The sequence below is a fragment of the Trichomonas vaginalis genome, chromosome II (assembly GCF_026262505.1).
Source record: "Trichomonas vaginalis G3 chromosome II, whole genome shotgun sequence".
Lineage (NCBI taxonomy): Eukaryota > Parabasalia > Trichomonadida > Trichomonadidae > Trichomonas > Trichomonas vaginalis.
The window spans coordinates 17,586,891-17,602,360 of record NC_067204.1 but is presented as its reverse complement, the minus strand read 5'-3'; the positions used below and the strand labels follow the sequence as shown (position 1 = coordinate 17,602,360).

General features: G+C 36.2%; 2 protein-coding genes across 2 annotated transcripts, besides 3 other annotated features; both read right to left on the bottom strand.

The window, feature by feature from the left end:
* Positions 1 to 100: part of a mobile genetic element that runs on past the window's edge.
* Positions 101 to 183: 83 nt separating this feature from the next.
* Positions 184 to 3,473, bottom strand: TVAGG3_0562340 (DNA repair/RNA processing CPSF family; the record flags this gene model as incomplete). The annotated part of the gene is made up of 1 exon (XM_001580626.1): positions 264 to 3,473. One exon carries the CDS (start codon positions 3,471 to 3,473, stop codon positions 264 to 266), a length of 3,210 nt encoding a protein of 1,069 aa, XP_001580676.1.
* Positions 3,474 to 7,553: 4,080 nt separating this feature from the next.
* On the bottom strand, positions 7,554 to 13,924 carry TVAGG3_0562330 (M60 like 2 family; the record flags this gene model as incomplete). Its single annotated transcript, XM_051238511.1, has 2 exons — positions 7,739 to 7,758; positions 10,929 to 13,875. 2 exons carry the CDS (start codon positions 13,873 to 13,875, stop codon positions 7,739 to 7,741), a joined length of 2,967 nt encoding a protein of 988 aa, XP_051096335.1.
* Positions 13,925 to 13,961: a mobile genetic element.
* A 556-nt stretch (positions 13,962 to 14,517) lies between these two features.
* Positions 14,518 to 14,555: a mobile genetic element.
* Positions 14,556 to 15,470: the final 915 nt, after the last annotated feature.

Sequence of the window (15,470 nt, the reverse complement as noted above, 5' to 3'; positions counted from 1 at the left end):
TGGCATTCAATTCAGACATTTAAGGTTAATTTTCAATGACGCTTCACGTCAGTTGTCAAAAATTTGAATTAAAGTCAGATGGGCGTAAGTACAGTCTTAATTTCTGTATAAAAATTTAAAAGAAAAAGGTACAAAAAAAATGGATTAATTTAGAAGATATTTTATAGCAAGTTGATATTGCATCAACCTATTATTTGTAATATAAAAGCTTTAAGAATAATTTCTTTTATATAAAATATAAAACAACATAATAATATATAATATTAACATAAATTTGTAATCCTTGTGCTTCTAATCCATGTTTTTGTTGATTCTAACACGTTATCAGGTAAAGTAAATCTCATTGCGATTTGTTCCAATTCATCTTCATTTTGTTTAATCAAATCTCCATCAACGAAGCCAGTTGCAGGCATGTCATAATAAGGAGTCACTAATCTTCTGTAGTTCGCTGAGAAATTATCACCTTTTTCTTCTTTAAATTTGATAATCGCGTTTTCCATACAAGATAATTTTTCAAACAATTCATCATCAACCATTGTCAGCATGATAATTGAACCGTCCAATGTAGTTCCTACACATTCTTCATGATGTTTGGAATCAGTTATAATCATCCATGGACTTATTGTTGACATGATAGATCCAATATAAACTCTTGAAACGTTTTTCATCGAAAAAGTTCCGACACTTCCTCTCAAACCAAAAATTTCACCTCTCAAAGAACACAAAATAGCACAGTAATCTCCTAAAAATGTTCCGCTTATTATTCTTCTAGCATTGTCATCAACATTTTCAAGAGACAAATCACCATATCCGCATTCGAAAATACTTATATCTCCCATGCAACTTATTGCCATAACTCTGCTTCCACTCGACACTAATTTTGTTATTAATCGAGTTGTTTGCAAACTTAATGCTGTCAAGTACAATGAGCCATCTTTTGTTAGCTCCACTGAGTGTAATGTTATCTCATTTAGAGCAGAAACAATTAAAGAATTCGATGCAAAAGTTACATCTAAAACTGGTTTTTCGAATGATAATTCGCTCAAATAAATCAATGATTTGTCTGTTTTTTCAATAAATATTACTTGGCCCACTTTCTGTTTTGTCTCTGTTGCAATTGCAAGAAATGTTCGACCACTTACACTAAACATACAACAAGAATTATATGAAGAACTTTTGTCTAATTCAATTTCTCCCAATTCATCAAAATTTGTATTCAAAAACCTCAAAACAACTCTTCCATTTTCTTCCGAATCATCTTCATCAACAGATTCACTATTTTCTTGTTCCAAATTATCATGATTTTCTTGGTAATTTGTTGGATTTTCTTCAGTTAAATTAGGGTTTTCTTCTTGGTTGTTTGTTTGGTAAATTAAGTCAATAAATGATTGGTCAGAAACAAAGCTTAAACCATCGTTTTGAATGAAAGGATCTTCTCTTCCAATGAAACAAATTTGGCCGTTGTCTGAACATTCTAAACAGTCAATTATTCCATTGAAATTGTAAGTAAGTTGTCTGACAATTACAGGTTCAATTATTTGACCAAATAAAACGATGTTATCATTCAAAGTCATGATGTCTGAAGAACTCAACCAAACACTAGATTTGACCATTTCTACACCAAGAATTGGAAAGAAATTAATTGTAGTTTGTGTCACTTTTATAATTGTTGGTTCTGAACCAGAAATCAATGCCAAAATAGTTTTAGGAAATGAACTTAATATTGCGGCAGTACTGACAATTTTTTGTTCAGCAGTTTTGACAAAAGAACCGTTAATTAAATTACCAACAATTATTGTTCCTGTCGAAGTTCCAAATGCCACTAAATTCTCTCCAATTTCGATGCAAGAAACAAATAAATGTCGGGTATTCTCATAATAACTAACAATGTCACCTTTTTCGATGTCAAAAACCGTTACAGGTTTATCATCCCATGTTGTGACGATTAAATAATCGTAAATGAAGTTAAACGTACAAATTTCTCCTTCTATATTTATTTCCTTCAAAAAAATAATTGATTCCTCATTATGACTAAAAAGTGATATTATTGTGTCACTTTTCTTGATAACAATGAACTTATCATTGATTATAGCTGATGATGTATGTGACGATAGACTTGTCACTTTTTCATTTTGATGTGAAAAATGGAAAATTTCTGTTGGGCAAATTTGGATTTCGTAGTTTTCGTTTTGGAAGTAATTTATCGTCTCTCTGTTAGTTTTAAGGTTATTGGTGGTTATTTCTGACAAAGTATTTTTATCGATAAAAACAGTTTTTTCGTTACCACTTATAACAATTTTGTTTTCTTTGAAAAATAAATGTTCTGCTTTAATTGAATCAATAACCGCCGTCTTCTGAAATTTGAGAGCCAATCCGAATATGTCCAAAGAGGAAGGTCTGTATCCACTACACAAGACAAGTTTGTAGATCTTCTCTCCTTGGTATTTCAGTGTTTTATGGATTCGAATTGTTCCTATATCTTCTGGAGGAATTAAATATCGATTTTGGAGGGTGTCAATGATAGCAAATCCATTGTACTTTGTTGTATACAATAGTATGTTTTGGGAAATCTCAGTAATAAGTTTGATTTCCGATGAATTTTGGAGATGAAAAATATTTTCTTGATTTATTATCAAATTTTCAAGACTGTCGAGATTTACGAAGATATCTGATTCATTGGAAAGTAGTTCTGCATAATTTACCTTCTTTTTATGCTCAGAATGGAAAGTAAAATATTTTGCTGAATTATTTTGGAATTCTGATGTAATAAAGTCGCTTATATTGTGTACATGGAGCTGTACATTCGATGTGTTTGTGTTTTGACTGGTAAAAATGAAGAGATTTTGGTTTTTCAAAAACCAATAATCAATTTCAAAAGGAATTTCAACGATTTTGAAGTAATGGATAATATCATCTGACTGTAGTGCTTCTGATAAGTTGTCTGTAATAATGAAATAATCGTTTTGTTCGAAGATTAAAACATTTTCAGAAAAAAACATTCTCTTTGGGCAAAATTTCTCAAAGAAGTATTCTTCAAATGTAAAGTTTGATGAGAAATCTATTGTGTAAAGCAAATTTTGATAAAGAGATAAGAAAATTTTTTGTCCATGTGCTTTAAAAATGATTGTTTTATTCGGTATTGCTCCTTCCATTCTGAATGATTTAACTTCGTAACATGCAATTGTTTCGTTTTCAAATGATAAATGTAAAATTGAAAAATTTGAACATAATAACATGAGAGAATCAGTATGTGATCGATCAGTTCTTATCATTTGTGCATCTATGATGTTTGACGATATTGGTGTATCAAGTATTGTTTCAAAATTTTGAGTTTCTTCATTAAATGTGAGTAATTCAACGGAATGAGGATGAACAACAGCAATGGTTGTGCCATCTGGTGATATAAAATTGCCAAAACACCCATAAATGGCTTTTCCTGATTCCAGAGGTGTGGTAATTAGAACTCCTGGCATCAGGAAAAGTGACAATTCTGCAATCATGATTTCAGTGAGAAAACTTATGATATTATATGTGCTTTGCTTCCAAATAAGTTTGAAGAAAACAAGTACTGCATTCTCTTCAAGTTATTATTAATGAATTTCCTAAATAGAGCAATCTATTTCTTGAATTAACAGACTTGTTTTCAAGTGTAGGTCTTACATACTTAGTAAGCTTAATGGAGCATTCTTGCATTAATTATTATCATAAATATCAAATTCATTCTCAAATTCTTGTTAAATATCTTTTTGATTGTAATTACGTCCAAGACTTAGAAGATTCTGATTACCCTATGTTCAATAAAGATATCATAAATGTGTGAATAAACGAAATCAATATTAATTTAAAAAATATTTGTTTATTATGATTCATAAAAAACAGTACAAATAATAAATAATGAATAACAAATGTGGAAATAGTTTCTGTAGCATGTTCTGCATTGGAGATCAAGATCACGGATTGATTGTGGAAATTCACAGTTCAGAGAATCATCTACAACAACAATATCATCTTTCCCAAATTTGTTTGATGGGTAGCTGGATGTTACTCGAACTTCTATATTTTTTGGAGTAATATGATCAAATACTTCAACCCTGCTAAAAACATCAGTATTAATTGTTGTTTTTCCGCAAAAGTCAAGCCTTTCAAATGAATCTAATCCTCTGAATGATAGATTTTCAATAAAATTAACAGATGCGGGTAATCTCAAGTTTTTAAGCAAATAATTAAACCCAAATGCATCTTCGCCGATAGTCTGGAGATTATTACCTCCGAATTCTATGCTTTTAACTTTATATAAATCATAAAATGCACGATATTTAAGAGATTTAAGGCGGCTATGATTCTCAAATATGACGCTTTCGATATTTTTACATCTGAAAAATGCTTGCCTTTGAATGGTTTCAATATTATAGCCAATTTTTACCGAATTGATATTAAGGCAATAAACAAATGAGCATGACCCTATTTCAGTAACGCGCCATACTATATTAGAGTATGTTACAAAGTTTGGGATATTTAATAAGCCAGTGTAATCTGCATTAACTGCATTTGGAACTGTGTCGTTGAATATCCCTGTTCCAACGCGAACCTCTCTTCGAAAAACATCTAATATTGAATACACAATATTTTCATATTGAAATATTTCTCCAATTTTCAACTTTGAGACAATAAATTGTACATCAAAATAAAATAATAGGCAAAAATTAATTTACGCATATTTTCTATGGTTTTTACAACTTGTTCTGACCTCATTAAACGAAATAAATGAAGACTCAGATTCATAAAAAAAATGAAAAATGAAAATAAAAACGTAATTTAGACATCAATTATTTCCTCGATCGAACCATCATCATCAAATTTATTAGCATGAAGCTTCTTGTATAGAATAAATCCACCAATAGTGCATGCAGCAACAATAACTACTGCAGCAACTATTCCTCCAGCAAGTGCAACTTTCTTCTTCTTTTCTGCGTCAACTGCATTCTGATCATCTGATTTATCATTACCATGTACTCCTTTATTAGGTGTTGGTGACTGTGTTTGTGGTTCTACTGTTTTGATTAGTTCGACTGGTTTCTCTGATTCCTTTGATTTCTCTGGCTGTTCTGGTACAGTCGAGTTACCTGGTTGTTCTGGCTGCTCTGTTTCAGTTGAATTACCTGGTTGTTCTGGTTGTTCTGGCTGCTCTGTCTAAGTTGAATTACCTGGTTGTTCTGGCTGCTCTGTCTAAGTTGAATTACCTGGTTGTTCTGGCTGCTCTGTCTAAGTTGAATTACCTGGTTGTTCTGGTTGTTCTGTTTCAGTTGAATTACCTGGTTGTTCTGGTTGTTCTGGCTGCTCTGTTTCGGTTAAATTACCTGGTTGTTCTGGCTGCTCTGTCTCAGTTGAATTACCTGGTTGTTCTGGTTGTTCTGGCTGCTCTGTCTCAGTTGAATTACCTGGTTGTTCTGGCTGCTCTGTTTCAGTTGAATTACCTGGTTGTTCTGGCTGCTCTGTTTCAGTTGAATTACCTGGTTGTTCTGGTTGTTCTGGCTGCTCTGTCTCAGTTGAATTACCTGGTTGTTCTGGCTGCTCTGTTTCAGTTGAATTACCTGGTTGTTCTGGCTGCTCTGTCTAAGTTGAATTACCTGGTTGTTCTGGTTGTTCTGGCTGCTCTGTCTCAGTTGAATTACCTGGTTGTTCTGGTTGTTCTGGCTGCTCTGTTTCGGTTAAATTACCTGGTTGTTCTGGCTGCTCTGTCTCAGTTGAATTACCTGGTTGTTCTGGCTGCTCTGTCTCAGTTGAATTACCTGGTTGTTCTGGTTGTTCTGGCTGTTCTGTTTCAGTTGAATTACCTGGTTGTTCTGGCTGCTCTGTTTCGGTTGAATTACCTGGTTGTTCTGGCTGCTCTGTCTAAGTTGAATTACCTGGTTGTTCTGGCTGTTCTGTTTCAGTTGAATTACCTGGTTGTTCTGGTTGTTCAGGTTGCTCTGTTTCGGTTGAATTACCTGGTTGTTCTGGCTGCTCTGTCTAAGTTGAATTACCTGGTTGTTCTGGCTGCTCTGTCTAAGTTGAATTACCTGGTTGTTCTGGCTGCTCTGTCTAAGTTGAATTACCTGGTTGTTCTGGTTGTTCTGGCTGTTCTGTTTCAGTTGAATTACCTGGTTGTTCTGGTTGTTCTGGCTGCTCTGTCTCAGTTGAATTACCTGGTTGTTCTGGTTGTTCTGGCTGTTCTGTTTCAGTTGAATTACCTGGTTGTTCTGGTTGTTCTGGCTGCTCTGTTTCGGTTAAATTACCTGGTTGTTCTGGCTGCTCTGTCTCAGTTGAATTACCTGGTTGTTCTGGTTGTTCTGGCTGCTCTGTCTCAGTTGAATTACCTGGTTGTTCTGGCTGCTCTGTTTCAGTTGAATTACCTGGTTGTTCTGGCTGCTCTGTCTAAGTTGAATTACCTGGTTGTTCTGGTTGTTCTGGCTGCTCTGTCTCAGTTGAATTACCTGGTTGTTCTGGTTGTTCTGGCTGCTCTGTTTCGGTTAAATTACCTGGTTGTTCTGGCTGCTCTGTCTCAGTTGAATTACCTGGTTGTTCTGGCTGCTCTGTTTCAGTTGAATTACCTGGTTGTTCTGGCTGCTCTGTTTCAGTTGAATTACCTGGTTGTTCTGGTTGTTCTGGCTGCTCTGTTTCAGTTGAATTACCTGGTTGTTCTGGTTGTTCTGGCTGCTCTGTTTCGGTTAAATTACCTGGTTGTTCTGGCTGCTCTGTTTCGGTTAAATTACCTGGTTGTTCTGGCTGCTCTGTCTCAGTTGAATTACCTGGTTGTTCTGGTTGTTCTGGCTGCTCTGTTTCGGTTAAATTACCTGGTTGTTCTGGCTGCTCTGTCTCAGTTGAATTACCTGGTTGTTCTGGTTGTTCTGTTTCAGTTGAATTACCTGGTTGTTCTGGTTGTTCTGTTTCAGTTGAATTACCTGGTTGTTCTGGTTGTTCTGGCTGTTCTGTTTCAGTTGAATTACCTGGTTGTTCTGGTTGTTCTGGCTGCTCTGTTTCGGTTAAATTACCTGGTTGTTCTGGCTGCTCTGTTTCGGTTAAATTACCTGGTTGTTCTGGTTGTTCTGTTTCAGTTGAATTACCTGGTTGTTCTGGTTGTTCTGGCTGTTCTGTTTCAGTTGAATTACCTGGTTGTTCTGGCTGCTCTGTCTAAGTTGAATTACCTGGTTGTTCTGGCTGCTCTGTCTAAGTTGAATTACCTGGTTGTTCTGGTTGTTCTGTTTCAGTTGAATTACCTGGTTGTTCTGGTTGTTCTGTTTCAGTTGAATTACCTGGTTGTTCTGGTTGTTCTGTTTCAGTTGAATTACCTGGTTGTTCTGGTTGTTCTGGCTGTTCTGTTTCAGTTGAATTACCTGGTTGTTCTGGCTGTTCTGTTTCAGTTGAATTACCTGGTTGTTCTGGCTGCTCTGTCTCAGTTGAATTACCTGGTTGTTCTGGCTGTTATGTTTCAGTTGAATTACCTGGTTGTTCTGGCTGCTCTGTTTCAGTTGAATTACCTGGTTGTTCTGGCTGCTCTGTCTAAGTTGAATTACCTGGTTGTTCTGGTTGTTCTGTTTCAGTTGAATTACCTGGTTGTTCTGGCTGCTCTGTTTCAGTTGAATTACCTGGTTGTTCTGGCTGCTCTGTCTAAGTTGAATTACCTGGTTGTTCTGGCTGTTCTGTTTCAGTTGAATTACCTGGTTGTTCTGGTTGTTCTGGCTGTTCTGTTTCAGTTGAATTACCTGGTTGTTCTGGCTGCTCTGTCTAAGTTGAATTACCTGGTTGTTCTGGCTGCTCTGTCTAAGTTGAATTACCTGGTTGTTCTGGTTGTTCTGTTTCAGTTGAATTACCTGGTTGTTCTGGTTGTTCTGTTTCAGTTGAATTACCTGGTTGTTCTGGTTGTTCTGTTTCAGTTGAATTACCTGGTTGTTCTGGTTGTTCTGGCTGTTCTGTTTCAGTTGAATTACCTGGTTGTTCTGGCTGCTCTGTCTCAGTTGAATTACCTGGTTGTTCTGGCTGTTCTGTTTCAGTTGAATTACCTGGTTGTTCTGGCTGCTCTGTCTAAGTTGAATTACCTGGTTGTTCTGGTTGTTCTGTTTCAGTTGAATTACCTGGTTGTTCTGGCTGCTCTGTTTCGGTTGAATTACCTGGTTGTTCTGGCTGCTCTGTCTAAGTTGAATTACCTGGTTGTTCTGGCTGTTCTGTTTCAGTTGAATTACCTGGTTGTTCTGGTTGTTCTGGCTGTTCTGTTTCAGTTGAATTACCTGGTTGTTCTGGCTGCTCTGTCTAAGTTGAATTACCTGGTTGTTCTGGCTGTTCTGTTTCAGTTGAATTACCTGGTTGTTCTGGCTGCTCTGTCTAAGTTGAATTACCTGGTTGTTCTGGCTGCTCTGTTTCAGTTGAATTACCTGGTTGTTCTGGCTGCTCTGTCTAAGTTGAATTACCTGGTTGTTCTGGCTGCTCTGTCTAAGTTGAATTACCTGGTTGTTCTGGCTGCTCTGTTTCGGTTAAATTACCTGGTTGTTCTGGCTGCTCTGTTTCAGTTGAATTACCTGGTTGTTCTGGCTGCTCTGTTTCAGTTGAATTACCTGGTTGTTCTGGCTGTTCTGTTTCAGTTGAATTACCTGGTTGTTCTGGCTGCTCTGTCTAAGTTGAATTACCTGGTTGTTCTGGCTGCTCTGTTTCGGTTAAATTACCTGGTTGTTCTGGCTGCTCTGTTTCAGTTGAATTACCTGGTTGTTCTGGTTGTTCTGTTTCAGTTGAATTACCTGGTTGTTCTGGCTGCTCTGTTTCAGTTGAATTACCTGGTTGTTCTGGCTGTTCTGTTTCAGTTGAATTACCTGGTTGTTCTGGCTGCTCTGTCTAAGTTGAATTACCTGGTTGTTCTGGCTGTTCTGTTTCGGTTGAATTACCTGGTTGTTCTGGCTGCTCTGTCTCAGTTGAATTACCTGGTTGTTCTGGCTGTTCTGGCTGTTCTGTCTCAGTTGAATTACCTGGTTGTTCTGGTTGTTCTGGCTGCTCTGTTTCGGTTGAATTACCTGGTTGTTCTGGCTGTTCTGTTTCAGTTGAATTACCTGGTTGTTCTGGTTGTTCTGGTTGTTCTGTTTCAGTTGAATTACCTGGTTGTTCTGGTTGTTCTGTCTCAGTTGAATTACCTGGTTGTTCTGGCTGTTCTGGCTGTTCTGTCTCAGTTGAATTACCTGGTTGTTCTGGTTGTTCTGGTTGTTCTGTTTCAGTTGAATTACCTGGTTGTTCTGGTTGTTCTGTCTCAGTTGAATTACCTGGTTGTTCTGGCTGTTCTGGCTGTTCTGTCTCAGTTGAATTACCTGGTTGTTCTGGTTGTTCTGGCTGCTCTGTTTCGGTTGAATTACCTGGTTGTTCTGGTTGTTCTGGTTGTTCTGTTTCAGTTGAATTACCTGGTTGTTCTGGCTGCTCTGTCTCAGTTGAATTACCTGGTTGTTCTGGCTGCTCTGTTTCAGTTGAATTACCTGGTTGTTCTGGTTGTTCTGGTTGTTCTGTTTCAGTTGAATTACCTGGTTGTTCTGGTTGTTCTGGTTGTTCTGTTTCAGTTGAATTACCTGGTTGTTCTGGTTGTTCTGTCTCAGTTGAATTACCTGGTTGTTCTGGCTGTTCTGGCTGTTCTGTCTCAGTTGAATTACCTGGTTGTTCTGGTTGTTCTGGCTGCTCTGTTTCGGTTGAATTACCTGGTTGTTCTGGTTGTTCTGGTTGTTCTGTTTCAGTTGAATTACCTGGTTGTTCTGGCTGCTCTGTCTCAGTTGAATTACCTGGTTGTTCTGGCTGCTCTGTCTAAGTTGAATTACCTGGTTGTTCTGGTTGTTCTGGTTGTTCTGTTTCAGTTGAATTACCTGGTTGTTCTGGTTGTTCTGTCTCAGTTGAATTACCTGGTTGTTCTGGTTGTTCTGGCTGTTCTGTCTCAGTTGAATTACCTGGTTGTTCTGGTTGTTCTGGCTGCTCTGTTTCGGTTGAATTACCTGGTTGTTCTGGTTGTTCTGGTTGTTCTGTTTCAGTTGAATTACCTGGTTGTTCTGGCTGCTCTGTCTCAGTTGAATTACCTGGTTGTTCTGGCTGCTCTGTTTCAGTTGAATTACCTGGTTGTTCTGGTTGTTCTGGCTGTTCTGTTTCAGTTGAATTACCTGGTTGTTCTGGTTGTTCTGGTTGTTCTGTTTCAGTTGAATTACCTGGTTGTTCTGGTTGTTCTGTCTCAGTTGAATTACCTGGTTGTTCTGGCTGTTCTGGCTGTTCTGTCTCAGTTGAATTACCTGGTTGTTCTGGTTGTTCTGGCTGCTCTGTTTCGGTTGAATTACCTGGTTGTTCTGGTTGTTCTGGTTGTTCTGTTTCAGTTGAATTACCTGGTTGTTCTGGCTGCTCTGTCTCAGTTGAATTACCTGGTTGTTCTGGCTGCTCTGTCTAAGTTGAATTACCTGGTTGTTCTGGTTGTTCTGGTTGTTCTGTTTCAGTTGAATTACCTGGTTGTTCTGGTTGTTCTGTCTCAGTTGAATTACCTGGTTGTTCTGGTTGTTCTGGCTGTTCTGTCTCAGTTGAATTACCTGGTTGTTCTGGTTGTTCTGTCTCAGTTGAATTACCTGGTTGTTCTGGCTGTTCTGGCTGTTCTGTCTCAGTTGAATTACCTGGTTGTTCTGGTTGTTCTGGCTGCTCTGTTTCGGTTGAATTACCTGGTTGTTCTGGTTGTTCTGGTTGTTCTGTTTCAGTTGAATTACCTGGTTGTTCTGGCTGCTCTGTCTCAGTTGAATTACCTGGTTGTTCTGGCTGCTCTGTTTCAGTTGAATTACCTGGTTGTTCTGGCTGCTCTGTCTAAGTTGAATTACCTGGTTGTTCTGGTTGTTCTGGTTGTTCTGTTTCAGTTGAATTACCTGGTTGTTCTGGTTGTTCTGTCTCAGTTGAATTACCTGGTTGTTCTGGTTGTTCTGGCTGTTCTGTCTCAGTTGAATTACCTGGTTGTTCTGGCTGCTCTGTCTCAGTTGAATTACCTGGCTGTTCAGGCTGCTCTGTTTCTGTTGAGTTGCCTGGCTGCTCTGTTTCCGTTGAGTTGTCTGGCTGCTCTGGTTCTGGATTTGTATCACCAATATCAATATCCGAATTATTAAGATGTATTGGCTCTCCATATGTCATATTTCCTTCCAATTCAGTTGTATTAATTGTTGATGTATTGAAATCACCAACACTAATATCATCATCATTTGTTGTTTCTTCATAAGGATCAAATGTTCTTTGTTCGTTGGTTGTATAAACTTGGAATTCACCCATTTTCAATTGCTGTACATCAGCTGTTGGACTTAGAGGTGTTTGTGTAAATCGAATATATCTTGCTCTTACATTTAACTTTGAACAGCTCAATTGACGGTATTTATAATTGGCTCCATTTGTATATAAGTAGAAATCGTTCTTAAATTCTGGTGCGAATTGATTCCATCCTTCATCGGACTTAACATTTCCATCAAGACTGTATTCTAAATTGAAATTTCTAAACTTCTGAGAAGATGGTGTTACTTGAACATCAATACAATCAACCCACTTTTCTTCTCCCAAATCTGCTACAAACCAAATTGGTCCTTTGTTTTGATAAGAAGTAGATCCTGGTTGTGGAGAATCTCTCCATTGATATTGGCATGGATTTGGAACTGCTCCATATTTTGCATTATTATAATGGTATTTAGTGACTGTAGATACATATCCAGCATCAGTATTTTCAGTATTATCAAACCAACTTGATATATTGCCACCCTCAAACTGTGATTTGCATTGATACGATAGTTGTCCAGTGGCGCCATCTCTATATGCAAACTCACAAATTGGGAACAATCTAATTGTCATTTCGGATTTAGTTAAATTATATGGTACATGGATGTATGAGTACTTGGAAAACTTAAAGTTGTAGCCAAGAGCACCAAATTTGAAGTGTGTCATGTTGTGGTCATGCATTAAACTGTAAGGAACTGTGTATGTGAATCCATTGAAATAGGTAAGAACCTTTCCTGATGGTGTGCACCATTCAATACCATGGATTGACTCTCTTGGTGTATTCTTAACATTAAGTGTAATTTTGAATGACTGCTTATCAGATGTTTCGATCTTTTCAACATATAATTCAGCATCATCAGTCATATTTGGCTTAGCTGGGAATTTGTCAGAAACAAAGAATCCTTCATCATAATAATATGTTGGGATTGGTGTTTCCAAATCTGGATATTTCGAGCATTCTGCCTTGCAAGCATCATTACATGGCCAATTATATTGTTTGAAGAATGATGTGTAAAGGTTCTTCTGATGCAGTCTTGATAAGCCGGCTACCCATATGTCATGAACCCACATCTTTGATTCAAGGTCTCTCATGTTTCCGGCTCTTTGCCATTTGTAGAAAGAAGGAACCATCTCTTCGCCGAGAATGATTTCTAGTTGTCTCAAAATAGCCAATCTGGACCAGATATCGTATTGATTACCATTTTGGTTGATACCCCAACTCTTCAACATTGGGAAAATCCATTCAACACGTGCTGGTCTGCCATTCTTTCTTTGCATCATTAAAGAGTAAAGGTTGTTTGTCATTTCAGCTTCTGTTGTATCACGGTTATCATAATGGTGGCCCCATTCGTGGTAATATCCCCAGCCATCATAAGTGATTGTTCTCCAGCTAAGCATTGATGCGCCATCTCCACCATTGATTGCGATATATCTGTAATTGCAGTAAGCCCAGGCAGCTGTTCTGATATCAATCATCTGCAACCATGTAGCTTGGATATATCCTGGTTCATAACCTGCATACCATGTGTAAATTTCGTGCATTTTATTGTATTCATCAATTAAATCTTGAACAGATTTACCCCAAGAATTAAAGTTGTTCTTGAGAACACTTAAACCACCATCAGCATATGTGTACATAACAATCTTCTTGGAATGAACGCACATTAAGTTCACCTTCTTATCCTTTAAATCAGTAACTGATGCTTGAACATTCGAAATGAAGTTTGGTGATTTGGCATATTCTTCAGCTTTGTTCATGAATTCATTAACATTGTCTCCATCTTTGAACTTCAGAATCGGACGGCCACCTGTTGCACGACATTTCGGTGGGTTATTGACTTTGGAATTGCAGTAGAACATGAGGGTTCCGAGTTTAGTTGGGTGGTTAGTCATATCTGAAGGGTTCTTGATGTTCTTATTTTTACCGGTGGAAAGACCCCATTCATGCCATGAAGATTCTTTATCAAATGGCTTAACAAGCAATGCACCGTAGCTAACACTGTCATAAGTGTTGCAGTATACTGTGAGAGATTCTCCTTGGACATAATATCTGTCTGAAGGTGTATAAGCTCTGACAAGACCAGAATTGGCAGCCCAAAGGCCTGGAGCGCAGTGAAGTGTCTGGAGAGTTTCATTCAGTAATGGATTGGCCTGGAGAGCCTCCATATCTTCAAGAACGTCGAGGTATAAATCATTTGAAGGAGCTGATTTAATACGCTCAATAACTTCAAGGCGGTATGATTCGTTTTGGTAGTCTCCTAACCACTGAGTTCTTGCAGGATCAGCAAAAACTTTATGAGCTTCTACATCATCTAAGACATCATTCTTATAGAATTCAAATCTCGTAAAATGATATTCATCATTATTTTTAGTTTTCATCTGGATTTTAACCTCTGTGAGGGTTAAATCTTCATCCAAAGTGAGAAGACATGGTTGTCCTAATGTTTTGTCATTTGAAAATGCTTTCACTTGTACCCATTGATTAGCTTCATTCTTGGTAAATACAGCAATTTCAGTGATGATATTGTTTCCAGAGTTTCTGTTATCCTGAAATAGTATTCTACGGAAGGTAATTTGTTGGTCAAATTTAAGCATAAAATAATAAGGACTTCCCATTGTATAAACGTAGACATCTGTATTAGTGTAATAAACAGAAATTCATCAAAAGTGACAGCTCTCAATTTTTTGACATTTGTAAATTCTAAATTGAATGAGAAAAATGAAATAATACTATGCATAATATAATATTCTAGATTTAATTATAATTAGGAAAAAGTTAGTTTTGAGAGTACTTTTCATAGGCATATAGAATGAAATCTTCTGAAAAATAATATCACATAAACTCATATTATTTTCTAATATATAACTATTTTATATAAAAATCAAATTCAATGATCTTAAAAGCGAAGGATAAACCTCAAAATTTACGAATATAATGAGTGGGAATATTTCATATTGTTTTATGATAGATAAGCATTATATTCCCACTCATTATATTCGTAAATTTTGAGGTTTATCCTTCGCTTTTAAGATCATTGAATTTGATTTGTATATAAAATAGTTATATATTAGAAAATAATATGAGTTTATGTGATATTATTTTTCAGAAGATTTTGTGTTCTCCTTCAAAATTTTATTTTTTTATTAAAAAGAATCTTTACAAAATATACATTTACTTAAATTAATATTTAAAAACGTGCTCTATCAAAAGTTCCAAAAATTCAATATTTTAGCTTTTCTGAGGTGTCACTTTTGATGAATTTCTGTTTACAACATTAGGATTATGATCAAATGCGTTTGCAATCGGATGGAAAATGAAAAAGTTTTGATGAGCTGAATAATCAGCTCTGATTTTTCCTTCTTCCTTTTTATTGAGCGATATCTTAACCTCAAATTTATCTCTATACGATTGAGAATTAGCTAGTGCAAATGGTTGAAAGTCAACAGCACTAGCTAAAGCAAGAAGTTGAAACATTTAATGAATTGTGTATTGAATTTATTGAATTTATTTATGATGGTTATTATGTAAAAAATATTGAACCCAAGATTATTTCTTACATAATATTTTGTAACAAATAATTTGTGTATTTTCCATTTGTCAAAAATTGAAGCTCAATAAAAAATTGGAATATTCAATTTTTTCAATTTTTTGAAAAATCAAAATCGAATGAAAATTAAACAGAATTTGTACCTGAGCAAAATCTGCATAGAATATCTTGAACCTGTAATTTTTGATTTCAGATACTAAGCTTCGAAAGGATAAATAAAATGATTTGGAAAATGCATATGAAAACAGAGTTATCTGTTGATTTTGATTCATTTGAAAACAAATTTTTTCCCGGAAGTTTCTTCTAGCATTTCATATATTATACCAACTTTAAATTCGAAATATTCGATTTTAGAGTCTTTTCTCGTTCATTGTTTTTTTGTCATTTTCTTAATTGTGGGTCAAATTGATTTATTACTTGATTTTAATAGACTATAACATATCTATATTTTAATTTCGTAGTTAGAACTGAAATGGCAATTCAAAGGAAATAATTATTTCAATCAACGATAATTCTGAATTCAATTTTAAGTGCAATAGTTGGATTGATATAAATTTATATGATAAAGCAATTTAATCATGATTAGCTTTCTTTAATGAGTCGTATTCAATTAAAAAAGTGACTTGATATCTATAATGAATA